At 55.8% G+C, this 26,894-nt stretch overlaps 1 protein-coding gene across 4 annotated transcripts in view; it reads left to right on the forward strand.

Moving 5' to 3' along the window:
• LOXL3 (lysyl oxidase like 3) overlaps positions 1–26,894 on the forward strand; it is a 244,974-nt gene that overhangs the window by 145,516 nt on the left and 72,564 nt on the right. For all 4 annotated transcript variants that reach the window (XM_075573920.1, XM_075573929.1, XM_075573947.1 and 1 more), the window contains exons 6-7: positions 1,105–1,285; positions 15,509–15,663. In XM_075573920.1, coding sequence (XP_075430035.1) covers positions 1,105–1,285; positions 15,509–15,663 — 336 coding nt within the window. The remainder of the gene's footprint in view (positions 1–1,104; positions 1,286–15,508; positions 15,664–26,894) is intronic.

The following is a 26,894-nucleotide window of genomic DNA, read 5'->3' on the forward strand; positions in this document are numbered from 1 at the left end:
TGCTGCAGGGAGTTGTGAGCAGGCGAGCGGGTCACCGGTGTTCCAAGGGCTCCACCATTTTGATTGCGCACGCGCATGCGCAGAGAAGGTTCGCGCATGCGCAGAGGGTATCTGGAGTTGCGGCGGCCATCTTTGTACACCTTGCGCATGCGCAGTATAATACAAGTGGCAGCCATTACACCCGTAGCTACGCAGGGGAACTACAAGTCACAGCAGCCTCAAGGGCGCACACCAAATGGGGGAATACAGCCAATAGGGCTGTCAGGATCTCAGCAACACCGGATACATTTGGCACGCTAAGGAGGACCACGCCAGTCTGCAGAGGGAGCTGAAGCTGAGAGGTAGTGTCCAGGGAGCTGTGTTTCCCTGGACTAGCTTAACCCCTTAGGCCCAAGGTAGGCCCTGAGACCAAACCAGATTGTGGCTGCTACAGGGACAGGCCCCTTAGATAGGGACATTGCCCTCTATAGTGCTAGGGACACAGCAGGACTCTACACAGCAGGTGCGGCCTGTCCACTACCTAAAGAGACTCTTAGAGGTGGGACTCTCCTACCGGAGTCCCCCACTGCCACCCAGCGGCACCCGGGGGCTGCAGCGCCCGGGAAGGTATCCTCATAAGTGCACCAACATTCACATGGGCAGCGCTGTCCCACACTTGGGGGTGGGAATGGCCCCTGGGGTCTGGACACTGGTGCCCCTGCACCCAAGTACTGTGGCTCCCCAGTGGCGGAGGATCAGGCCTCCTGTTTGCCACACAGGTATAGCAGCACGCATAGTCTCTCTGGCACAGGGGGAAAGGGGGCTTCATGAATATATAGGGACCAGAATACATTGCAAATAGGGAATATACACGGACCAGAATGCATTGCAAAAAGTGAATATACCGGGACCAGAATGCATTGCAAATGGTGAATATACCGGGACCAGAATGCATTGCAAATAGTGAATATACCGGGACCAGAATGCATTGCAAATAGTGAATATACCAGGACCAGAATGCATTGCAAATAGTGAATATACCGGGACCAGAATGCATTGCAAATAGTGAGTATTCCCAATTCTCCATCTCTTTCCATGTCACCCTGTCACCCCAATATTTTTCAGGTGGTTATTCGGCTGAAGGGAGGAGCGCGTCCGGGGGAGGGGCGCGTGGAGGTCCTGAGAAAGGGACAGTGGGGGACAGTGTGTGACGATCGCTGGGACCTGCAGGCAGCAAGCGTGGTCTGCAGGGAGCTGGGGTTCGGGAGTGCCAAGGAGGCACTAACAGGAGCACGTATGGGACAGGGTGAGTGTTCCCCAAACTACCCCAGGGACCCTCCATCAATACCTTCCTCTCGTACCACTCTCCTACCCCTTCACAATGTCCCACTCCATGTGGCCCCCTGCGGACGTGGTCCTATTTATTCTGCCCCAAAGACCGGACATGCAACTTAATGCAATTTCCTTATTAAATCCAAAATATACTCAGTGTTTGCATATACTTCCGCTGCACCCTCTGTACAGCAGAAGATGTAATACTAATTATCTTACAATAATAGTTATACCATTACTCAAAAACAGCAAGCTTGACCTTACCTGTCCTTTTAACTATCGACCTGTTTCCCTCCTGCCTTTTGCCTCCAAACTCCATGAACGTCTTGTATTCTCTCGATTGCTACACTTTCTCACCCCCCTATTCTCTCCTAGACCCTCTACAATCTGGCTTCCGCACAGCTCACTCCACTGAAACAACCCTCACTAAAATAACTGATGACCTCCATGCTGCCAAAGACAGAGGTCATTACACTCTGCTCATATTACTCGACCTCTCTGCAGCATTTGACACCGTGGACCACCCTCTTCTCCTTCATATTCTCCATACTCTTGGTACTCGGAACAAAGCTCTATCCTGGATCTCCTCTTACCTCTCCCATTGTGTCTCTTCTGCTAACACCTCCTCCTCCTCTATTGATCTCTCTGTGGGGGTACCCCAGGGCTCTGTCCTGGGACCTCTTCTCTTTTCTCTGTACACACTCTCTCTATGTGACCTAATCACATCTTTTGGGTTTAAATATCACCTCTATGGTGACGACACACAAATTTACCTTTCAACCCCTGACCTTACACCTGCGGTACAGACCAAAGTTTCTGAATGTCTCTCTACGATATCATCCTGGATGGCCCTCCGCCGACTGAAACGTAACATGGCTAAAACAGAGCTCCTTATACTACCTCCCAAACCTGGCCCTACTACATCCTTCCACATTGCTATTGGAAATACGATCATTCACCCAGTAGCCCAAGCACGCTGCCTAGGGGTCACACTCGACTCCTCTCTCACATTCTCCTCTCACATTCAAAACGTTTCTAAAACCTGTCGCTTTTTCCTCCGCAATATAACAAAGATACGCCCTTTCCTCTGCTGCTCGACTGCTAACTCTGACTCAGGCCCTCATTCTCTCCCGTCTTGATTACTGTAACCTCCTGCTGTCCGGCCTTCCTGCCTCTCACCTGTCTCCCCTACAATCTATCCTAAACGCTGCTGCCAGAGTCACGCTACTCTTTCCTAAATCTGTCTCCCCTCCTGAAATCCCTCTCCTGGCTTCCGATCAAATCCCGCATCTCACACTCCATTCTTCTCCTCACTTTTAAAGCTTTACATTCTTCTGCCCCTCCTTACATCTCAGCCCTAATTTCTCGCTATGTACCACCCCGACTCTTGCGTTCTTCTCAAGGATGTCTTCTTTCTACCCCCTTTGTATCTAAAGCCCTCTCCCGCCTTAAACCTTTTTCACTGACTGCCCCACACCTCTGGAATGCCCTTCCCCTCAGTACCCGACTAGCACCATCTCTATCCACCTTTAAGACCCACCTTAAGACACACTTGCTTAAAGAAGCATATGAATAGCACTGTGGATATTCTGAACACAGGATACATAAAGCTTGGCCCCCTGCAGACGCACTTACCAGAACTCCCTCCTATTGTCTCTGTACGTTCTCCCTACCTACCAATTAGACTGTAAGCTCCTCGGGGCAGGGACTCCTCTTCCTTAATGTTACTTTTATGTCTGAAGCACTTATTCCCATGACCTGTTATTTATATTATCTGTTATTTATTTGATTACCACATGTATTACTACTGTGAAGCGCTATGTATATTAATGGCGCTATATAAATAAAGACATACAATACAATACACACACACACACACACACACACACACACACACACACACACACACACACACACCAGCTCTACACTCACACAAACTGCTGCTACACATACAACAGAACACACACACACACACACACACACACACACACACACACACACACACACACACACACACACACACACACACACACACACACACACTGCAGCCACAATAAAAAATGCAGCCACTTACTTAACTTTGCACTCTCCCCCCCAGCTCTACACACAGCACAACACAGCACCTCTACACCACCACCCACCCCCCCCCACAGCACAACACACACCTCTACACCCCCCCCACACACACAGCACAACACAGCACCTCTACACCCCCCCCCCACACAGCACAACACACACCTCTACACCACCACCCCCACACACACACAGCACCTCTACACCCCCCCCCCACACACACACAGCACAACACAGCACCTCTACCCCCCCCCCACACAGCACAACACACACCTCTACACCACCACCCCCACACACACACAGCACCTCTACACCCCCCCCCACACACACACAGCACAACACAGCACCTCTACACCACCCCCCCCCCACACACACAGCACAGCAAAGCACCTCTACACCACCCCCCTCCCCACACACACACAGCACAACACAGCACAGCACCTCTACACCCCCCACCCCCACAATGGAACAGGAGCTGTACCCGCTTCCTAACATCCTGCCCACGCGGGGAGCTGTACCCGCTTCCTAACGTCCTCCCCACGCGGGGAGCTGTACCCGCTTCCTAACGTCCTGCCAACGCGGGGAGCTGTACCCGCTTCCTAACGTCCTGCCCACGCGGGGAGCTGTACCCGCTTCCTAACGTCCTGCCTACGCGGGGAGCTGTACCCGCTTCCTAACGTCCTGCCAACGCGGGGAGCTGTACCCGCTTCCTAACGTCCTGCCCACGCGGGGAGCTGTACCCGCTTCCTAACATCCTGCCCACGCGGGGAGCTGTACCCGCTTCCTAACGTCCTCCCCACGCGGGGAGCTGTACCCGCTTCCTAACGTCCTGCCCACGTGGGGAGCTGTACCCGCTTCCTATCATCCTGCCCACGCGGGGAGCTGTACCCGCTTCCTAACGTCCTGCCCACGCGGGGAGCTGTACCCCCTTCCTAACGTCCTGCCCACGCGGGGAGCTGTACCCGATTCCTAACACCCTGCCCACGCGGGGAGCTGTACCCGCTTCCTAACATCCTGCCCACGCGGGGAGCTGTACCCCCTTCCTAACGTCCTGCCCACGCGGGGAGCTGTACCCACTTCCTAACGTCCTGCCCATGCGGGGAGCTGTACCCGCTTCCTAACGTCCTGCCCACGCGGGGAGCTGTACCCGCTTCCTAACGTCCTGCCCACGCGGGAAGCTGTACCCGCTTCCTAACATCCTGCCCACGCGGGGAGCTGTACCCGCTTCCTAACGTCCTGCCCACGCGGGGAGCTGTACCCGCTTCCTAACGTCCTGCCCACGCAGGCAGCTGTACCCGCTTCCTAACGTCCTGCCCACGCAGGGAGCTGTACCCGCTTCCTAACGTCCTGCCCACGCAGGGAGCTGTACCCGCTTCCTAACGTCCTTCCCACGCGGGGAGCTGTACCCGCTTCCTAACATCCTTCCCACGCGGGGAGCTGTACCCGCTTCCTAACGTCCTGCCCACGCGGGGAGCTGTACCCGCTTCCTAACGTCCTGCCCACGCGGGGAGCTGTACCCTCTTCCTAACGTCCTGCCCACGCGGGGAGCTGTACCCGCTTCCTAACGTCCTGCCCACGCGGGGAGGTGTACCCGCTTCCTAACGTCCTGCCCACGCAGGGAGCTGTACCCGCTTCCTAACGTCCTGCCCACGCGGGGAGCTGTACCCGCTTCCTAACGTCCTGCCCATGCGGGGAGCTGTACCCGCATCCTAACGTCCTGCCCACACGGGGAGCTGTACCCGCTTCCTAACGTCCTGCCCACGCGGGGAGCTGTACCCGCTTCCTAACGTCCTGCCTACGCGGGGAGCTGTACCCGCTTCCTAACGTCCTGCCCACGCGGGGAGCTCTACCCGCTTCCTAACGTCCTGCCCACGCGGGGAGCTGTACCCGCTTCCTAACGTCCTCCCCACGCGGGGAGCTGTACCCGCTTCCTAACATCCTGCCCACGCGGGGAGCTGTACCCGCTTCCTAACATCCTGCCCACGCGGGGAGCTGTACCCGCTTCCTAACGTCCTGCCAACGCGGGGAGCTGTACCCGCTTCCTAACGTCCTGCCCACGCGGGGAGCTGTACCCGCTTCCTAACGTCCTGCCTATGCGGGGAGCTGTACCCGCTTCCTAACGTCCTGCCAACGCGGGGAGCTGTACCCGCTTCCTAACGTCCTGCCCACGCGGGGAGCTGTACCCGCTTCCTAACATCCTGCCCACGCGGGGAGCTGTACCCGCTTCCTAACGTCCTCCCCACGCGGGGAGCTGTACCCGCTTCCTAACGTCCTGCCCACGTGGGGAGCTGTACCCGCTTCCTATCATCCTGCCCACGCGGGGAGCTCTACCCGCTTCCTAACGTCCTCCCCACGCGGGGAGCTGTACCCGCTTCCTAACGTCCTGCCAACGCGGGGAGCTGTACCTGCTTCCTAACGTCCTGCCCACGCGGGGAGCTGTACCCGCTTCCTAACGTCCTGCCTACGCGGGGAGCTGTACCCGCTTCCTAACGTCCTCCCCACGCGGGGAGCTGTACCCGCTTCCTAACGTCCTGCCCACGTGGGGAGCTGTACCCGCTTCCTATCATCCTGCCCACGCGGGGAGCTGTACCCGCTTCCTAACGTCCTGCCCACGCGGGGAGCTGTACCCCCTTCCTAACGTCCTGCCCACGCGGGGAGCTGTACCCGATTCCTAACATCCTGCCCACGCGGGGAGCTGTACCCGCTTCCTAACATCCTGCCCACGCGGGGAGCTGTACCCCCTTCCTAACGTCCTGCCCACGCGGGGAGCTGTACCCACTTCCTAACGTCCTGCCCATGCGGGGAGCTGTACCCGCTTCCTAACGTCCTGCCCACGCGGGGAGCTGTACCCGCTTCCTAACGTCCTGCCCACGCGGGGAGCTGTACCCGCTTCCTAACATCCTGCCCACGCGGGGAGCTGTACCCGCTTCCTAACGTCCTGCCCACGCGGGGAGCTGTACCCGCTTCCTAACGTCCTGCCCACGCAGGCAGCTGTACCCGCTTCCTAACGTCCTGCCCACGCAGGGAGCTGTACCCGCTTCCTAACGTCCTGCCCACGCGGGGAGCTGTACCCGCTTCCTAACGTCCTGCCTACGCGGGGAGCTGTACCCGCTTCCTAACGTCCTGCCAACGCGGGGAGCTGTACCCGCTTCCTAACGTCCTGCCCACGCGGGGAGCTGTACCCGCTTCCTAACATCCTGCCCACGCGGGGAGCTGTACCCGCTTCCTAACGTCCTCCCCACGCGGGGAGCTGTACCCGCTTCCTAACGTCCTGCCCACGTGGGGAGCTGTACCCGCTTCCTATCATCCTGCCCACGCGGGGAGCTGTACCCGCTTCCTAACGTCCTGCCCACGCGGGGAGCTGTACCCCCTTCCTAACGTCCTGCCCACGCGGGGAGCTGTACCCGCTTCCTAACATCCTGCCCACGCGGGGAGCTGTACCCGCTTCCTAACGTCCTGCCCACGCGGGGAGTTGTACCCGCTTCCTAACGTCCTGCCCACGCAGGCAGCTGTACCCGCTTCCTAACGTCCTGCCCACGCAGGGAGCTGTACCCGCTTCCTAACGTCCTGCCCACGCAGGGAGCTGTACCCGCTTCCTAACATCCTTCCCACGCGGGGAGCTGTACCCGCTTCCTAACGTCCTTCCCACGCGGGGAGCTGTACCCGCTTCCTAACGTCCTGCCCACGCGGGGAGCTGTACCCGCTTCCTAACGTCCTGCCCACGCGGGGAGCTGTACCCTCTTCCTAACGTCCTGCCCACGCGGGGAGCTGTACCTGCTTCCTAACGTCCTGCCCACGCGGGGAGGTGTACCCGCTTCCTAACGTCCTGCCCACGCAGGGAGCTGTACCCGCTTCCTAACGTCCTGCCCACGCGGGGAGCTGTACCCGCTTCCTAACGTCCTGCCCATGCGGGGAGCTGTACCCGCATCCTAACGTCCTGCCCACACGGGGAGCTGTACCCGCTTCCTAACGTCCTGCCCACGCGGGGAGCTGTACCCGCTTCCTAACGTCCTGCCCACGCGGGGAGCTGTACCCGCTTCCTAACGTCCTGCCCACGCGGGGAGCTCTTCCCGCTTCCTAACGTCCTGCCCACGCGGGGAGCTGTACCCGCTTCCTAACATCCTGCCCACGCGGGGAGCTGTACCCGCTTCCTAACGTCCTGCCCACGCGGGGAGCTCTACCCGCTTCCTAACGTCCTGCCCACGCGGGGAGCTGTACCCGCTTCCTAACATCCTGCCCACACGGGGAGCTGTACCCGCTTCCTAACATCCTGCCCACGCGGGGAGCTGTACCCGCTTCCTAACGTCCTGCCCACGCGGGGAGCTGTACCCGCTTCCTAACATCCTGCCCACGCGGGGAGCTGTACCCGCTTGCTAACGTCCTGCCCACGCGGGGAGCTGTACCCCCTTCCTAACGTCCTGCCCACGCGGGGAGCTGTACCCGCTTCCTAACGTCCTGCCCACGCGGGGAGCTGTACCCGCTCCCTATCATCCTGCCCACGCGGGGAGCTGTACCCGCTTCCTAACGTCCTGCCCACGCGGGGAGCTGTACCCGCTTCCTAACGTCCTGCCCACGCGGGGAGCTGTACCCGCTTCCTAACGTCTTGCCCACGCGGGGAGATGTACCCGCTTCCTAACGTCCTGCCCACGCGGGGAGCTGTACCCGCTTCCTAACGTCCTGCCCACGCGGGGAGCTGTACCCGCTTCCTAACGTCCTGCCACGCGGGGAGCTGTACCCGCTTCCTAACGTCCTGCCCATGCGGGGAGCTGTACCCGCTTCCTAACATCCTGCCCACGCGGGGAGCTGTACCCGCTTCCTAATGTCCTGCCCACGCGGGGAGCTGTACCCGCTTCCTAACGTCCTGCCCACGCGGGGAGCTGTACCCGCTTCCTAACGTCCTGCCCACGCGGGGAGCTGTACCCGCTTCCTAACGTCCTGCCCACGCGGGGAGCTGTACCCGCTTCCTAACGTCCTGCCCACGCGGGGAGCTGTACCCGCTTCCTAACGTCCTGCCCACGCGGGGAGCTGTACCCGCTTCCTAACGTCCTGCCCACGCGGGGAGCTGTACCCGCTTCCTAATGTCCTGCCCACGCGGGGAGCTGTACCCGCTTCCTAACGTCCTGCCCATGCGGGGAGCTGTACCCGCTTTCTAACGTCCTGCCCACGCGGGGAGCTGTACTCACTTCCTAATGTCCTGCCCACGCGGGGAGCTGTACCCGCTTCCTAACATCCTGCCCACGCGGGGAGCTGTACCCGCTTCCTAACATCCTGCCCATGCGGGGAGCTGTACCCGCTTCCTAACGTCCTGCCCACGCGGGGAGCTGTACCCGCTTCCTAACGTCCTGCCCACGCGGGGAGCTGTACCCGCTTCCTAACATCCTGCCAACGCGGGGAGCTGTACCCGCTTCCTAATGTCCTGCCCACGCGGGGAGCTGTACCCGCTTCCTAACGTCCTGCCCACGCGGGGAGCTGTACCCGCTTCCTAACGTCCTGCCCACGCGGGGAGCTGTACCCGCTTCCTAACGTCCTGCCAACGCGGGGAGCTGTACCCGCTTCCTAACGTCCTGCCCACGCGGGGAGCTGTACCCGCTTCCTAACATCCTGCCCACGCGGGGAGCTGTACCCGCTTCCTAACATCCTGCCCACGCGGGGAGCTGTACCCGCTTCCTAACGTCCTGCCCACGCGGGGAGCTGTACCTGCTTCCTAACGTCCTGCCCACGCGGGGAGCTGTACCCGCTTCCTAACGTCCTGCCCACGCGGGGAGCTGTACCCGCTTCCTAACATCCTGCCCACGCGGGGAGCTGTACCCGCTTACTAACGTCCTGCCCACGCGGGGAGCTGTACCCGCTTCCTAACGTCCTGCCCACGAGGGGAGCTGTAACCGCTTCCTAACGTCATGCCCACGCGGGGAGCTGTACCCGCTTCCTAACGTCCTGCCCACGCGGGGAGCTGTACCCGCTTCCTAACGTCCTGCCCACGCGGGGAGCTGTACCCGCTTCCTAACATCCTGCCCACGCGGGGAGCTGTACCCGCTTCCGAACATCCTGCCCACGCGGGGAGCTGTACCCGCTTCCTAACGTCCTGCCCACGCGGGGAGCTGTACCCGCTTCCTAACGTCCTGCCCACGCGGGGAGCTGTACCCGCTTCCTAACGTCCTGCCCACGCGGGCAGCTGTACCCGCTTCCTAACGTCCTGCCCACGCAGGCAGCTGTACCCGCTTCCTAACGTCCTGCCCACGCAGGGAGCTGTACCCGCTTCCTAACGTCCTGCCCACGCAAGGGAGCTGTACCCGCTTCCTAACGTCCTGCCCATGCGGGGAGCTATACCCGCTTCCTAACATCCTGCCCACGCGGGGAGCTGTACCCGCTTCCTAACATCCTGCCCACTCGGGGAGCTGTACCCGCTTCCTAACGTCCTGCCCACGCGGGGAGCTGTACCCGCTTCCTAACGTCCTGCCCACGCGGGGACCTATACCCGCTTCCTAACGTCCTGCCCACGCGGGGAGCTGTACCCGCTTCCTAACGTCCTGCCCATGCGGGGAGCTGTACCCGCTTCCTAACGTCCTGCCCACGCGGGGAGCTGTACCCGCTTCCTAACGTCCTGCCCACGCGGGGAGCTGAACCCGCTTCCTAACGTCCTGCCCACGCGGGGAGCTGTACCCGCTTCCTAACGTCCTGCCCACACGGGGAGCTGTACCCGCTTCCTAACGTCCTGCCCACGCGGGGAGCTGTACCCGCTTCCTAACGTCCTGCCCACGCGGGGAGCTGTACCAGTTTCCTATCATCCTTCCCACGCGGGGAGCTGTACCCGCTTCCTAACGTCCTGCCCACGCGGGGAGCTGTACCCGCTTCCTAACGTCCTGCCCACGCGGGGAGCTGTACCCGCTTCCTAATGTCCTGCCCACGCGGGGAGCTGTATCCGCTTCCTAATGTCCTGTCCACGCGGGGGAGCTGTACCCGCTTCCTAACGTCCTGCCCACGCGGGGAGCTGTACCCGCTTCCTAACGTCCTGCCCACGCGGGGAGCTGTACCCGCTTCCTAATGTCCTGCCCACGCGGGGAGCTGTACCCGCTTTCTAACGTCCTGCCCACGCGGGGAGCTGTACCCGCTTCCTAACGTCCTGCCCACGCGGGGAGCTGTACCCGCTTCCTAACGTCCTGCCCACGCGGGGAGCTGTACCCGCTTCCTAACGTCCTGCCCACGCGGGGAGCTGTACCCGCTTCCTAACGTCCTGCCCACGCGGGGAGCTGTACCCGCTTCCTAACGTCCTGCCCACGCGGGGAGCTGTACCCGCTTCCTAATGTCCTGCCCACGCGGGGAGCTGTACCCGCTTCCTAACGTCCTGCCCACGTGGGGAGCTGTACCCGCTTCCTAACGTCCTGCCCACTCGGGGAGCTGTACCCGCTTCCTAACGTCCTGCCCACGCGGGGAGCTGTACCCGCTTCCTAACGTCCTGCCCACGCGGGGAGCTGTACCCGCTTCCTAACGTCCTGCCCACGCGGGGAGCTGTACCCGCTTCCTAACATCCTGCCCACGCGGGGAGCTGTACCCGCTTCCTAACGTCTTGCCCACACGGGGAGCTGTACCCGCTTCCTAGCATCCTGCCCACGCGGGGAGCTGTACCCGCTTCCTAACATCCTGCCCACGCGGGGAGCTGTACCCGCTTCCTAACGTCCTGCCCACACGGGGAGCTGTACCCGCTTCCTAACATCCTGCCCACGCGGGGAGCTGTACCCGCTTCCTAACATCCTGGCCACGCGGGGAGCTGTACCCGCTTCCTAACGTCCTGCCCACATGGGGAGCTGTACCCGCTTCCTAACATCCTGCCCACGCGGGGAGCTGTACCCGCTTCCTAACATCCTGCCCACGCGGGGAGCTGTACCCACTTCCTAACGTCCTGCCCACACGGGGAGCTGTACCCGCTTCCTAACATCCTGCCCACGCGGGGAGCTGTACCCGCTTCCTAACGTCCTGCCCACACGGGGAGCTGTACCCGCTTCCTAACATCCTGCCCACGCGGGGAGCTGTACCCGCTTCCTAACGTCCTGCCCACGCGGGGAGCTGTACCCGCTTCCTAATGTCCTGCCCACGCGGGGAGCTGTAGACCCTTCCTAACGTTCTGCCCACGCGGGGAGCTGTACCCGCTTCCTAACGTCCTGCCCACGCGGGGAGCTGTACCCGCTTCCTAACGTCCTGCCCACGCGGGGAGCTGTACCCGCTTCCTAACGTCCTGCCCACGCGGGGAGCTGTACACGCTTCCTAACATCTTGCCCATGCGGGGAGCTGTACCCGCTTCCTAACGTCCTGCCCATGCGGGGAGCTGTACCCGCTTCCTAACATCCTGCCCATGCGGGGAGCTGTACCCGCTTCCTAACGTCCTGCCCACGCGGGGAGCTGTACCCGCTTCCTAACATCCTGCCCACGCGGGGAGCTGTACACGCTTCCTAACGTCCTGCCCACGCGGGGAGCTGTACACGCTTCCTAACGTCCTGCCCACGCGGGGAGCTGTACCCGCTTCCTAACATCCTGCCCATGCGGGGAGCTGTACCCGCTTCCTAACGTCCTGCCCACGCGGGGATCTGTACCCGCTTCCTAACATCCTGCCCACGCGGGGAGCTGTACCCGCTTCCTAACGTCCTGCCCATGCGGGGAGCTGTACCCGCTTCCTAACGTCCTGCCCACGCGGGGAGCTGTACCCGCTTCCTAACGTCCTGCCCATGCGGGGAGCTGTACCCGCTTCCTAACGTCCTGCCCACGAGGGGAGCTGTACCCGCTTCCTAACGTCCTGCCCACGCGGGGAGCTGTACCCGCTTCCTAATGTCCTGCCCATGCGGGGAGCTGTACCCGCTTCCTAACGTCCTGCCCACGCGGGGAGGTGTACCCGCTTCCAAACGTCCTGCCCACGCGGGGAGCTGTACCCGCTTCCTAACATCCTGCCCACGCGGGGAGCTGTACCCGCTTCCTAACGTCCTGCCCACGCGGGGAGCTGTACCCGCTTCCTAACGTCCTGCCCACGCGGGGAGCTGTAGACCCTTCCTAATGTCCTGCCCACGCGGGGAGCTGTACCCGATTCCTAACGTCCTGCCCACGCGGGGAGCTGTAGACCCTTCCTAACGTTCTGCCCACGCGGGGAGCTGTACCCGCTTCCTAACATCCTGCCCACGCGGGGAGCTGTACCCCCTTCCTAACGTCCTGCCCACACGGGGAGCTGTACCCGCTTCCTAACGTCCTGCCCATGCGGGGAGCTGTACCCGCTTCCTAACGTCCTGCCCACGCGGGGAACTGTACCCGCTTCCTAACGTCCTGCCCATGCGGGGAGCTGTACCCGCTTCCTAACGTCCTGCCCACGAGGGGAGCTGTACCCGCTTCCTAACGTCCTGCCCACGCGGGGAGCTGTACCCGCTTCCTAACGTCCTGCCCACGCGGGGAGCTGTACCCGCTTCCTAACGTCCTGCCCAAGCGGGGAGCTGTACCCGCTTCCTAACGTCCTGCCCATGCGGGGAGCTGTACCCGCTTCCTAACGTCCTGCCCACGCAGGGAGCTGTACCCGCTTCCTAACGTCCTGCCCACGCGGGGAGCTGTACCCGCTTCCTAACGTCCTGCCCACGCAGGGAGCTGTACCCGCTTCCTAACGTCCTGCCTACGCGGGGAGCTGTACCCGCGTACTAACGTCCTGCCCACGCGGGGAGCTGTACCCGCTTCCTAACGTCCTGCCCACGCGGGGAGCTGTACCCGCTTCCTAACGTCCTGCCCACGCGGGGAGCTGTACCCGCTTCCTAACGTCCTGCCCACGCGGGGAGCTGTACCCGCTTCCTAACGTCCTGCCCACGCGGGGAGCTGTACCCGCTTCCTAATGTCCTGCCCACGCGGGGAGCTGTACCCGCTTCCTAACGTCCTGCCCACGCGGGGAGCTGTACCCGCTTCCTAACATCCTGCCCACGCAGGGAGCTGTACCCGCTTCCTAACGTCCTGCCTACGCGGGGAGCTGTACCCGCTTCCTAACATCCTGCCCACGCGGGGAGCTGTACCCGCTTCCTAACGTCCTGCCCACGCGGGGAGCTGTACCCGCTTCCTAACGTCCTGCCCACGCGGGGAGCTGTACCCGCTTCCTAATGTCCTGCCCACGCGAGGAGCTGTACCCGCTTCCTAACGTCCTGCCCACGCGGGGAGCTGTACCCGCTTCCTAACGTCCTGCCCACGCGGGGAGCTGTACCCGCTTCCTAACGTCCTGCCCACGCGGGGAGCTGTACCCGCTTCCTAACGTCCTGCCCACGCGGGGAGCTGTACCCGCTTCCTAATGTCCTGCCCACGCGGGGAGCTGTACCCGCTTCCTAACGTCCTGCCCATGCGGGGAGCTGTACCCGCTTCCTAACGTCCTGCCCACGCAGGGAGCTGTACCCGCTTCCTAACGTCCTGCCCACGCGGGGAGCTGTACCCGCTTCCTAACATCCTGCCCACGTGGGGAGCTGTACCGCCTTCCTAACGTCCTGCCCACGCGGGGAGCTGTACCCCCTTCCTAACGTCCTGCCCATGCGGGGAGCTGTACCCGCTTCCTAACATCCTGCCCATGCGGGGAGCTGTACCCGCTTCCTAACGTCCTGCCCACGCGGGGAGCTGTACCCGCTTCCTAATGTCCTGCCCACGCGGGGAGCTGTACCCGCTTCCTAACGTCCTGCCCACGCGGGGAGCTGTACCCGCTTCCTAACATCCTGCCCATGCGGGGAGCTGTACCCGCTTCCTAACGTCCTGCCCACGCAGGGAGCTGTACCCGCTTCCTAACGTCCTGCCCACGCGGGGAGCTGTACCCGCTTCCTAACATCCTGCCCATGCGGGGAGCTGTACCCGCTTCCTAACATCCTGCCCATGCAGGGAGCTGTACCCGCTTCCTAACGTCCTGCCCACGCAGGGAGCTGTACCCGCTTCCTAACGTCCTGCCCACGCGGGGAGCTGTACCCGCTTCCTAACGTCCTGCCCACGCGGGGAGCTGTACCCGCTTCCTAACGTCCTGCCCACGCGGGGAGCTGTACCCGCTTCCTAACGTCCTGCCCACGCGGGGAGCTGTACCCGCTTCCTAACATCCTGCCCACGCGGGGAGCTGTACCCGCTTCCTAACGTCCTGCCCACGCGGGGAGCTGTACCCGCTTCCTAACGTCCTGCCAACGCGGGGAGCTGTACCCGCTTCCTAACGTCCTGCCCACGCGGGGAGCTGTACCCGCTTCCTAACGTCCTGCCCACGCGGGGAGCTGTACCCGCTTCCTAACGTCCTGCCCACGCGGGGAGCTGTATAATTGGGATCTGTTCACTGGATCTCACCATGTTATTGGGAATTGGTTCCGTAATCCCAGTCCTGTATGATTAGTATTTGTGCCGGGGACTTATTATTATATTATCCCGACCTCACAGGGGAACATGAGGGAGATGAGGGGGATGAGGGGGATGAGGGGGTTTCTTTCAGGACTTACTGACGCCTCGAACTCGGGGGGATGTGAGTTCTGTGACCATCACATTACAAATCAATAATTAAGCACATAAATAACTTTATATAACTATAAATAACATTAAATAACATGCACACAATATCTTGGGAGAAATTGGTTGCAGACTTATTTATAAATACAACATGTAACCAAAACTAGGGGTACCCATTTATTTTTTCCTGCCCTCCACAACATAAAGTCTGGGGTAACCCCCGGCTTTTTCCTCTATATGCCATCAGCCGCCCGGGCCATTTGACCCAAAACACATGTGCACAGGAAGGTCCCCACCTTACCGGCGGCCTGAGCCAGGTATGACACTGCCTTCCCCATAACCACCAATTCACAGGTACCTTAGACCTCCCCATAAGAAGCCAACTTTACGCAACAACAAACTTAAAACCACCATACACCACAACCCCACCACGGCACCACCCAGTTCTAAAAACCGTGAGAGAGGGTGGAGCTTCTTACTGCTCCAGATGACAAAGAGGTAGGAGCCATCTTCTTACAACTCCTCCAACCTCCTTACTCCAACCATACACAACCTATCCATGTCGTAATCCGCCTTCCTCAGCAGCAGTCATACTCCCCCTACAGCTAAGGCCTCTGGGCCTCTCCTTTCTGACCTATTGTTCTATCTCCCCCAGGAATGGGTCCCATCCACATGAATGAGGTGAAGTGTTCAGGCACTGAGCGCTCTCTCTGGGACTGTCAGTTCAAGAACATTACAGAGGAGGACTGTAAGCACAACGAGGATGCCGGCGTCAAGTGTAACATCCCCTACATGGGCTACGATACCACGGTCAGCAATAGATCACATCTTCCCCTCTAATCATTTATTGGATGCTACTGTATGAGGTTCCACCTGTTACTTTATTGGGTTTTATGAGGTTAGAGGTGTGACTTTATTGGGTTTTATGAGATTGGAGGTGTGACTTTATTGGGTTTTATGAGATTGGAGGTGTGACTTTATTGGGTATTATGAGGTTAGAGGTGTGACTTTATTGGGTGTTATGAGGTTAGAGGTGTGACTTTATTGGGTGATATGAGATTGGAGGTGTGACTTTATTGGGTATTATGAGGTTAGAGGTGTGACTTTATTCGGTATTATGAGGTTGGAGGTGTAACTTAATGGGGTGTTATGAGGTTAGAGGTGTGACTTTATTCGGTATTATGAGGTTGGAGGTGTAACTTAATGGGGTGTTATGAGGTTGGAGGTGTGACTTTATTGGGTATTATGAGGTTAGAGGTGTAACTTAATGGGGTGTTATGAGATTGGAGGTGTGACTTTATTGGGTATTATGAGGTTAGAGGTGTGACTTTATTGGGTGTTATGGGGTTAGAGGTGTGACTTTATTGGGTGTTATGAGGTTGGAGGTGTGACTTTATTGGGTGTTATGAGATTGGAGGTGTGACTTTATTGGGTGCTATTAGGTTGAAGTTTTGACTTTATTGGGTATTACGTGGTTGGAGGTGCTACTTTATTGGATGTTATGAGATTGGAGGTGTGACTTTATTGGATTTTATGAGATTGGAGGTGTGACTTTATTGGATGTTATGAGAGTGGAGGTGTGACTTTATTGGGTGTCATGAGGTTGGAGGTGTGATTTTATTGGATTTTATGAGATTTAAGGTGTTACTTTATTGGGTGCTATGAGGATGGAAGGGTGACTTTATTGGATATTACACATATCAATATATATCTTCATGTTCTGACGAGCTTAGGTTATACAAGCTCTGAATACGTACTTCTCATTTTTTCTGGTCTTCTGTTATGGTCCTGTGAAGTCCGGCTGGGGTAGCAAGCGGTCTGTATTGAGAGGTTTAGCTGGACAGGAGAGTCAGACTATTTGGTTAGTCTGTCATCTTCCCACCCTAAGGCGTTAGATCCTTCCCAGACGTTGATTTCTTCTTGGTTTTGTCCGTCACACAGGGGGCTATGCACTAAGCTCCGAGCTTTCGAGCTGGCCTGAAAAAAATTAGCACGTCCAATAAAAAATGAAGCCGGCGGCGCGATTCACTAAGGCCCTGAGCCCATTTTCTATCGGACGTGCCCAAAACTGGCCAAAACTGGCAAGGTTTTTTCCATCTGCTAGCGCACTGAAACTTCCCATACGCTAGCTGATAGAAAAAATAAGCCGCCTGTGACATTTGCTTGGAGATTCTGCATCTCCATGCAAGGCTGTTACAGGCGATCGTACACTAAATAAATACATTTTAATAATAGTGTACATGAGCAGGGGGTCTTCGGAGCTGAACAGCATTGGTTTCAGGTCTGAGGACCCCCTACTTCAGGAGATACAGACCCCGTTATGGGGTGCCGGTATCCCCTGCAGAATTTCAATGTCCCGGTCACGTGACACGGACGCTTGAAAGTGCGTTTGAGAATGTGATGTTATCTTTGTTATGCATTGCACATATGTTCCACATAGTTTGTTAAATAGTGGTATCTACAGATACCAGACGGGGAGTGTCATGGAACCAGAACTACCTTTCTGACTCACCTCTCTCTCTCCTTTGCAGCTTCTGCCTGTCAGTTCTTATTCCCAGCTGCATGGAGCCTGCACACACACACACTGTGCCTGTGTAACTCGCAACAATGTTGCATTTCTTGCCTCTGGGCATGGAATCAGTGAGCTGCTACTGCAGTCTCTGAGATCCTCACCAGAATGGGCTAGTCCGCCCCCCCTCCTGTTTGTTCAGAGATAGTCTGCCCCCAGACTATTCCTTTACCCACACTGCCCCTCACTTCCTTTTCCACCCTGGAAAAAGTGAGTACAAGACCCTTCTCTGTTCATCCCCCATGGTGAGGCCATCTCTTTTTACCGGTTCCTAACTAATAATCACCACTACATACCATCCACAAGTATCTGTGTTCTGCTGCTTTTCCCAATAAAGTGGAGGAAATATTACAGGGCTTGGAGTGATTTAAAAGGGAACTGTGTTAATGCTATCGGGAGCCATTCACACATCAAACGTGACCCTGGCTTCAGAAAAGTAAAAAGAGGACCGTGTGCCTTGGGGACACACACAGAGGAGCTGCTACCCACAGACTTTATGCTAAAGAAACAAGCAAGCAGCATACACAGCAAATAAACTGCAGTCTCTCACCACACTCTACAAGCATACTGCTCCACGTTGCTACACAGAGCCACCAGCCTCTACACAGCAAACAACTACAGCTTTATGCAAAGACAAGTGAGCAGCCTTACATTGCTAATAAGGACACAGATCAGTCTCTGCCAGACAGGGCAGCAAGCTTTATACAGCAAACTGCACACAGCCAGCAGCCTTTCAGACAGGGCAGCAAGCTTCAGCCAGCATCAACCCTGCACACAAGGCAGCAGCTTTGCAGACAAACAGTGCTTTTTACACAAACCCTAACTGCCTTTCTCTGTCTGAGTTCACCCCCTGCACAGCCCCACAGTGAGGAGCCACCATCTCACCTACCCCTGCGCACGTCCATACGTCTAGCGCCATCAAGGGCCACGCTACCGGACACCCGCCAGGACACGGGTCAGAGCCACCAGACACCTGTGAGTACAGCTACCCCTACGCTGCACGCTGCAGGACACCGCTCGGCATCATCTGAGACAGACGCCCATCACTGACAAAGGTAAAAGACCGCACGCCACACGCACTGGCTAAAGGCCCACACATACCTACAGCATGGCAGAGCTCAGAGCCTCACCAGACATCACGCAGGAAAGCGATCACTCAGACACAGATACCGCTGCACAACTGCAACAGGCGCAGACAGACGCAAGGCCTAAACGGACAGTCACACTGACACAAAAGGCCCGCGAAAAATACGAGACTGACATTGAAGCGCACCGCGCTAAATTAGAGTTGGCCTGGAACACTACCACACTTGGGATACGCAATGTCGCCACCGCTGGCAATTCTGTACAACAGCTCGAGCAGGCAATAACTCAATTAAAGGTAGACCACTTATGCTACCAAGGGCTGTCAGAGGCATACGTCACTTACCTGGCCAGGGCTAACACCGGTGAAAGCCTACATGAAAGGGACTTAGAGCACAATACTGACTTGACACGTGATAGCCGCGTGCGAACCGCCATCGCAGACGCCCAAAGCGAGAGAAAAGAGCTCCTCTTGGAGACCGCATCACAGCGCTCCAGCGCATCCAGGCACTCATCAAGATCAGCAAGATCAGCGCAATCTCACGCGTCAAGCGCAAGCGCAAACGCTACCAAGGCGTGAGCCACCGCAGAGGCCGCACGTGCCAGGGCCGAATATAGTCGCAGAGAGGCAGCCATAAGAGCAGGAAGAGCACGCATAGAAGAGGAGGAACATACAGCCGCCGCTAACGCCGCCAATGCTGCCGCCGCTACTGCCACAGCCACTGCGCGTAGGAAAGCCGAATTTGATGCGGAACTAGAGGCGCTTAATCTAGAGAAGGAAGCCGCCACCGCCATAGCCCAAGCCGAAGTCCTAGAAGCAGCCGCACAACAGGATGGTGGGGAGCAACCGTACAGACGGATTGCCTCAGAGAATCCAGCCCAACGCACTGAAGACTACGTAAGGAGCCTCTTCAGTGTAAACACCAACGCACCATGTCAACGCGGAGTGACTCCACAGACACCGAAGATTTGCTGGGGCCACGAGGAAAAGACGCTGCTCCGTCAGCGGTACATGCTGCCTGGGATAGCCACAGTCGCAACAGTGATCCACACGCCAGCGCGCACACGGATGCACCACAACAGGCTCGCAATCCAGGTACACCCACACGGGAAAACATAGCCCCTCACGCCGACCAGCAGTCATCACGCGTCCACGCCAAGGAAGAGGCGACCGCACGGACCCTCCCAGCAACTTCCACAGAACGGGACAAACACGCCGATGCCTCAGGCCTGACAGACATAGCTAAGTACATGATCCGGCGTGACCTGGTGCACGCAGGACTCATCAGCTTTGACGACCGCCCTGAGAACTACCGGACGTGGAAGTTCATGTTCAAAGACGCAATCAACAGCTTGGACTTCTCAGCAAGGCAAGAGCTAAACCTACTATTCAAGTTCCTGGGGAACGAATCCAGGGAGCACGCGAAGAGACTTCGGGCGGCAAATGCGCACCAACCCCAAGTAGGTCTTGACCTAGTGTGGGAAAGGCTAGAAGAGACCTACGGCAGCCCCGAAGCAGTCGAGGATTCGCTCTTCAAGAGAATCGACAGCTTCCCCAAGATCACAACTAAAGACTACTCGAAGTTACGAGAGCTCGGGGACCTGCTGCAAGAACTGGACTTCGCAAGGAAAGACCATTCCTTAATAGGTCTCAACGCCCTAGACTCAGCTCGTGGAGTGAGACCCATCCTGGAGAAGCTACCCTTCAACCTCCAAGAAAAATGGATCTCACAAGGCTCCAAATACAAAAGGGAGAAGCAAGTCGCCTTCCCCCCATTCTCATTCTTCGTGAGCTTCATCCGCGAAGCAGCAAGGACAAGGAACGATCCCAGTTTCACCTTAGGTGCGCAAACCACACACAGTGCAAGCAGCCTGAGGAATGAGAGACCCGTGGCGAGATACGGTAACACTCCAACACCCATCTCGGTCCACAAAACGGACGTGCCTCCCACGACCCAAACTACTACCGATCAGTCGGTCGCCGGAGACAAGGAAACGAGGGACCCAAACAAGGAATGTCCCATACACAAGAAGCCACACCCACTTAACAAGTGCTTCGGGTTCAGGATGAAGTCCCTAGAGGAACGCAAGAGATTACTTGGAGAATTTAGAGTTTGCTTCAGGTGCTGCGGTTCCACGACTCACCTAGCCAGGGACTGTAAAGAAGAGATCAAATGCACAGTGTGCGAAAGTGACAAGCACATGACAGCGTTACACCCAGAGGCGCTGACACTCCACCAACTCAACAACCCATCCTCCGTAGCGGAGCATGGCGGGGAGAAAGAAGGAGAAGGAGAGCCAACATCCGTCACATCTCAGCGCACTGAGGTTTGCGGAAAAGAAGGTGACAAAATGTCCTGCTCCAAAATATGCCTTGTCGCGGTGCACCCCCAGGGACAACCTGAGAAGGCTATTCGGATGTATGCAATCCTCGACGACCAAAGCAACAGATCATTGGCGAAGACGGAGTTCTTCAACCTATTCAACTTACAGGACAATGCCTCACCCTACACCCTCAGAAGAGCAAGCGGTTACGTCATACGTTCGGTGGATAACAGAGTGAAGATAGCTCTCCCCACACTCATCGAGTGCAGCCACATGGCCACAAACAGGGACGAGATTCCCACACCGGACATGGCACGCCATTACCCGCACCTCAGAGGAATAGCCAATTACATCCTGCCGGTAGAACAAGGCGCCAAGATCTTGCTGCTGCTCGGTAGGGACATCATGAGGGTACATAAAGTCCGTAAACAGCTTAACGGACCCCACGACGCGCCGTACGCCCAAAGACTTGACCTAGGATGGGTGATAGTGGGCAACGCATGCACCAACAAAGAGCACGGGCAAGACTATGTTGATGCCCGCAGAACGGTGGTAACAGAATGTGGACACACATCTCTCTCTGAACCATGTCTTGGCCATCTCCAAGTGACCAAAGGGCCAACTGAAGAGAAAAGACAAGGTCACACCCCTGAGATCAACAAAAACATCCTCGCATCGGAGGAATGCGACAATGGCCTAGGATGCTCAGTAGTCCAGACAGCTAAGGACGATGAGTCGACTCCACCAAGGGAAGGAAGTGACCTCCCAAAGGTGACCGACAAAGGGATCGCCCAAATGGCAATAAACAATCAAACAGTCCTCTCGCAAGCAATGGCACGACTAAGACGTACAGTTGTTCCTCTCCACAGAGTGTCAAGCGACAAAGCAGCCGGCTGCCACGGCTGGCGTAGCCGCAAAAGATTGCGCTCTACAGGTGAAGCCACAGTGTCAAAAGGACTGTCCTCACACACGTCTAAAAAGAGACAGCCACAGAGACATTTCATAAAGGGATTCACTAGGTCAAAAGAGACTGTTCTTCGTTACGTCCAGGGAGACAATAACCTCCCGATGGCAGTCAACAGAGAGACACAAAAGCGTTTCACCAAACTACGTGGAGATGTTCTCGTGCAAGAGAAATGCACCGATGACCTACGGTGCACAGCGTTTCCAAACAACAAGGGACGGCAAACAAACACCATCGAGGGAAGATAGAGGATTCCCGAGGTTAACTGTCAAGGAGCTCTCTAAAGATGGACTAAGCAGTTGGGTGACTCCGCCACCATTCCATTCACCAAAAGGACGCTTCCCAAACAATGGCGAACATGCCATCTCTAGGTTCACTTCGCACCTCCGCGACCTAAAAAGGGAACCAGAGACCAAAAACAACTTTGTGGCCTTCATCCAGAAGATATTCTTTACCGGCCACGCAAAGCCAGCACCTCTAATGGAGGAAGGTGAAGAATGACGGTACCTCCAATCATCTGGGGCCTACCACCCTCAGGAAGCCGATAAAATCCGGGTAGTGTTCAGCCCCAGCACTCAGCTTCAGGGAGTCTCTCTGAAAGACGCCCTCTTTACTGGACTAGATTCGACAACCAGTCTTCCAGAAGTGTTGTTCCGCTTCCGCAAGGAGCCAAAAGCCATCTCCTTCTGCCGAACGCCAGGTGATAGAGCGACAAGCTACCACCACTGGCATACCTACAAGGGGATGCACTCTGTGGAAAAAACTACAGAGACAAAAAGACCGCTCTCTCACAAGGCCAAAAGGAAACAGTGCCAGAGATCTTTACACAAAGACATTGTGGTGCAACCAGCAAACCTGGAGCTGTGCATCCACCCTGCATCCTTTGCCAAAGAACCTTGACCAAGGGACTTTGATACCAGTGATACCGGCCGGTGTCACATCGCTATGTGGACATGGACTCTTACATCGTTTGAGAATGTGATGTTATCTTTGTTATGCATTGCACATATGTTCCACATAGTTTGTTAAATAGTGGTATCTACAGATACCAGACGGGGAGTGTCATGGAACCAGAACTACCTTTCTGACTCACCTCTCTCTCTCCTTTGCAGCTTCTGCCTGTCAGTTCTTATTCCCAGCTGCATGGAGTTTGCACACACATTCTGTACCTGTGTAACTCGCAACAATGTTGCATTTCTTGCCTCTGGGCATGGAATCAGTGAGCTGCTACTGCAGCCTCTGAGATCCTCACCAGAATGGGCAAGTCCGCCCCCCCTCCTGTTTGTTCAGAGATAGTCTGCCCCTAGACTATTCCTTTACCCACACTGCCCCTTACTTCCTTTGCAACCCTGGAAACAGTGAGTACAAGATCCTTCCCTGTTCATTCCCCTTGGTGAGGCCATCTCTTTTTACCGGTTCCTAACTAATAATTACCACTACATAACATCCACAAGTATCTGTGTTCTGCTGCTTTTCCCAATAAAGTGGAGGAAATATTACAGGGCTTGGAGTGATTTAAAAGGGAACTGTGTTAATGCTATCGGGAGCCATTCACACGTCAAACGTGACCCTGGCTTCAGAAAAGCAGGAAAAAAACAAACAATCACATCCACATAAGAAACTGACATTAAAAAAACCAACAGCAATACCAAGCCACAAATGCCCCCAAATATTGTCATAATAATGTATTCATCTGTACCCTAAAGTGGTACAGATTAATATATTATCAGTCAATGTGCCTCCCCCAAAAAATCAAAAAACACATCTAATGAAGAAACCTGTAAAAAGAGACATTTACAAACATTGAATATCTTACTTACCATTAGAAGCGGTGGCCCTCCGACTCCCGGGGAAACAGGAAGCTCACGTACCTTGAAGGCCTCCAACAGCATCCGATGCCATCCGCCATGAAGATCCGGCTCAGGTACCCAAATCTTCTTTTTTCTTTCTTTAATCACCTTCTTCTATCTTCATCTGTAACCATTTCTTCATCTTCTTTATCTTCTTTCTTCATCTGTCAATCCATAAAACCCCATGGTAAATCCCAGCCGATGCTGTCTCGTCGTCTTCTTGGGCTCAAATGAGGCGTCACGGCCTTAAATATGGCTTGTGACATCACATTTAGCCTCAAAATGGTTAACAGCAACCTGATTGGCTGTTAAAACCATGTTCCGACTTTAATTTTTTTTTTTACATGACGTCACTTAAAGGGAATGAAGCCAGCCAATCAGAATGGCTGTGCTTCATTTGCCTTTAAGATGACTTCACTAAATCCAAGATGGCCGGCGTCACATGGTATTTCAGCCAATCAGAGTGTGGAATTGGTTCCCACGATCTGATTTGCCGAAATACCATGTGACGCCGGCTTCGTCACGTCATCTTATAGGCAAATGAAGCACAGCCATTCTGATTGGCTGGCATCAGTCTCTTTAAGTGACGTCATGTCAAAAAAAAAAATTTAAGTCGGAACATGGTTTGAACAGCCAATCAGGTGGCTGTTAACCATTTTGAGGCTAAATGTGACGTCACAAGCCCTATTTAAGGCCGTGACCCTCATTTGAGCCCAAGAAGACGACGAGACTGCATCGGTTGGGATTTAACATGGGGTTTTATGGATTGACAGATGAAGAAAGAAGATAAAGAAGATCAAGAAATGGTTACAGATGAAGATAGAAGAAGGTGATTAAAGAAAGAAAAAAGAAGATTTGGGTACCTGAGCCGGATCCTGATGGCGGATGGCATCGGATGCTGTTGGAGGCCTTCAAGGTACGTGAGCTTCCTGTTACCCCGGGAGTCGGAGGGCCACCGCTTCTAATGGTAAGTAATAGATTCAATGTTTGTAAATGTCTCTTTTTACAGGTTTTTTCTTTGGATGATTTTTGATTTTTTTGGGGGGAGGCACATTGACTGATAATATATTAATCTGTACCACTTTAGGGTACAGATGAATACATTATTATGACAATATTTGGGGGGCATTTGTGGCTTGGTATTGCTGTTGGTTTTTTTAATGTCAGTTTCTTATGTGGATGTGATTGTTTGTTTTTTTCCTGCTTAATGTAATAAAATGTTGCGATTGGTGTTCGTTTGTAGTTAATGTTGTATTATGTTAGCTAATGCGTTTTATGGTTATTTCAGAGATTGTTTGAATGTATTTCTTTGTCTTTTAATGTTTACATTCATTAATGTTGTAGTAATTCATTGGTTTGATTGGTTAATGCTACTATTCATTTTGAGTTGGTTTAGGAATTAATTGGTGTAATTGGTTAATGGTTTAATTAATTCATTGTTGATGTTGTTACTGCTTGTATTCATTGGATTAGCTGGCTACTGTTTTTATTTACTTTATTTAGGTATGCTAATGCAGTGTTTAATAATGGACAAATAATCTATTATCCAGATACGGATAATAGTTATTTTGCACATTATTGTACTGTATGTGTTAGGGGGGTGTATTTAGTTAGAAATAATGTTCAGTATTTTTGTAGGCACAACATTGGTACCGCGGGGACCCCGGGACTCCCGCGGGGACCCCGGGCCGGCTGCGGGGTCAGCCGGGGACACCCGCGCGACTCCCGGCCTCCCTCGGGGACACCCACGGGGTCAGCCGGGGACACCCGCGCGACTCCCGGCCTCCCTCGGGGACACCCGCGCGACTCCCGGCCTCCCTCGGGGACACCCGCGCGACCCCCGGCCTCCCTCGGGGACCCCGCCGGCCTGTTGTATGGGTATTGCGCCTGCAAAAAGGTAAACAAAGAATTTTTTCTAAGTCCTGCTTTTTTTATCACCTGCCTTCAGCTGGTGAGCTTTATTCAGCGCAACTTTCACGTACGATCAGTTTGCGTTGCTTAGTGAATACCGCAGAAGGGCAGGATTCAGCGCAAACAGCTCATCATACGAGCAAAGTTGGACTTTGAAAAATTTCCAGGAAAAAGTCCGTTTTAGAGCGCAAAGTGCCAGTTTGCGCGGCTTAGTGCATAGCGCTCGGCGGAACTTCACGTTCTAAGAGCACTTTGCGCTCTTAAAACGACTTATCACTGCTTAGTGCATAGCCCCCATAGAGCGGTTAGTCTGAGGGTTTGGGGTGTTAGAAAGCCTGTATCCTCCTGTCTCTTGTAGGATTGTGGGGTCTTACAGTTTGCGGAGTGGTCCTCAGCACGCAAAGCAACACGCAATGCCACTTCCACCACCACGATCAATATGGGGAAACTCCAGTGTCGTGCAATACAAAAACTCACATGCAAAACAAATGGCGAAGGAAGCGAGTCTCTTATAGATTCAGATGCAGCAGGGTTTAAGGTGTTGAATTCGGAGGCCTCCGTGCCCACTTCAAGGTCTTTCTTTGCAACGTTCTACAACTGATGAAGTGAGTAGAAAAATGGGCTGAGGTCAGAGGTGATGTCATTCCGCATTGACGCCTGCGCCTGAATGTACTGGCAGGGAAGAACCGTGGAGAGCTGTCTCCGTGTGTGTGAGAGGGTGGAAGTAAAGGTCTTGAAAGGACTTTAAAAAACCATGGCGGCCTTCGCATGCAACACGGGAAACCATGCGTCTGGAATCTATAAGGAGGCGCGTTACACAAGCCAATTGTTTTACATCTGAGTTGCACTTCATTCTATATAAATATATTTTGACTTAGACTTGCGCCCTTTCTTGTTTTGCTTTTTCTGGAGGATTGTGGGGCCGCTTTTTCTGGAGGGTTGTGGGGCCGCTTTTTCTGGAGGGTTGCGGGGCCGCTTTTTCTGGAGGATTGTGGGGCCGCTTTTTCTGGAGGATTGCGGGGCCGCTTTTCTGGAGGATTGCGGGGCCGCTTTTTCTGGAGGATTGTGGGGCCGCTTTTCTGGAGGATTGTGGGGCCGCTTTTTTCTGGAGGATTGTGGGGCCGCTTTTTCTGGAGGATTGCGGGGCCGCTTTTTTCTGGAGGATTGCGGGGCCGCTTTTTCTGGAGGATTGTGGGGCCGCTTTTTTGGAGGATTGCGGGGCCGCTTTTCTGGAGGATTGTGGGGCCGCTTTTTTCTGGAGGATTGTGGGGCCGCTTTTCTGGAGGATTGCGGGGCCGCTTTTTCTGGAGGATTGCGGGGCCTGTGACATTACTGTACT

This window comes from Ascaphus truei, chromosome 1 (genome assembly GCF_040206685.1).
Source record: "Ascaphus truei isolate aAscTru1 chromosome 1, aAscTru1.hap1, whole genome shotgun sequence".
Lineage (NCBI taxonomy): Eukaryota > Metazoa > Chordata > Amphibia > Anura > Ascaphidae > Ascaphus > Ascaphus truei.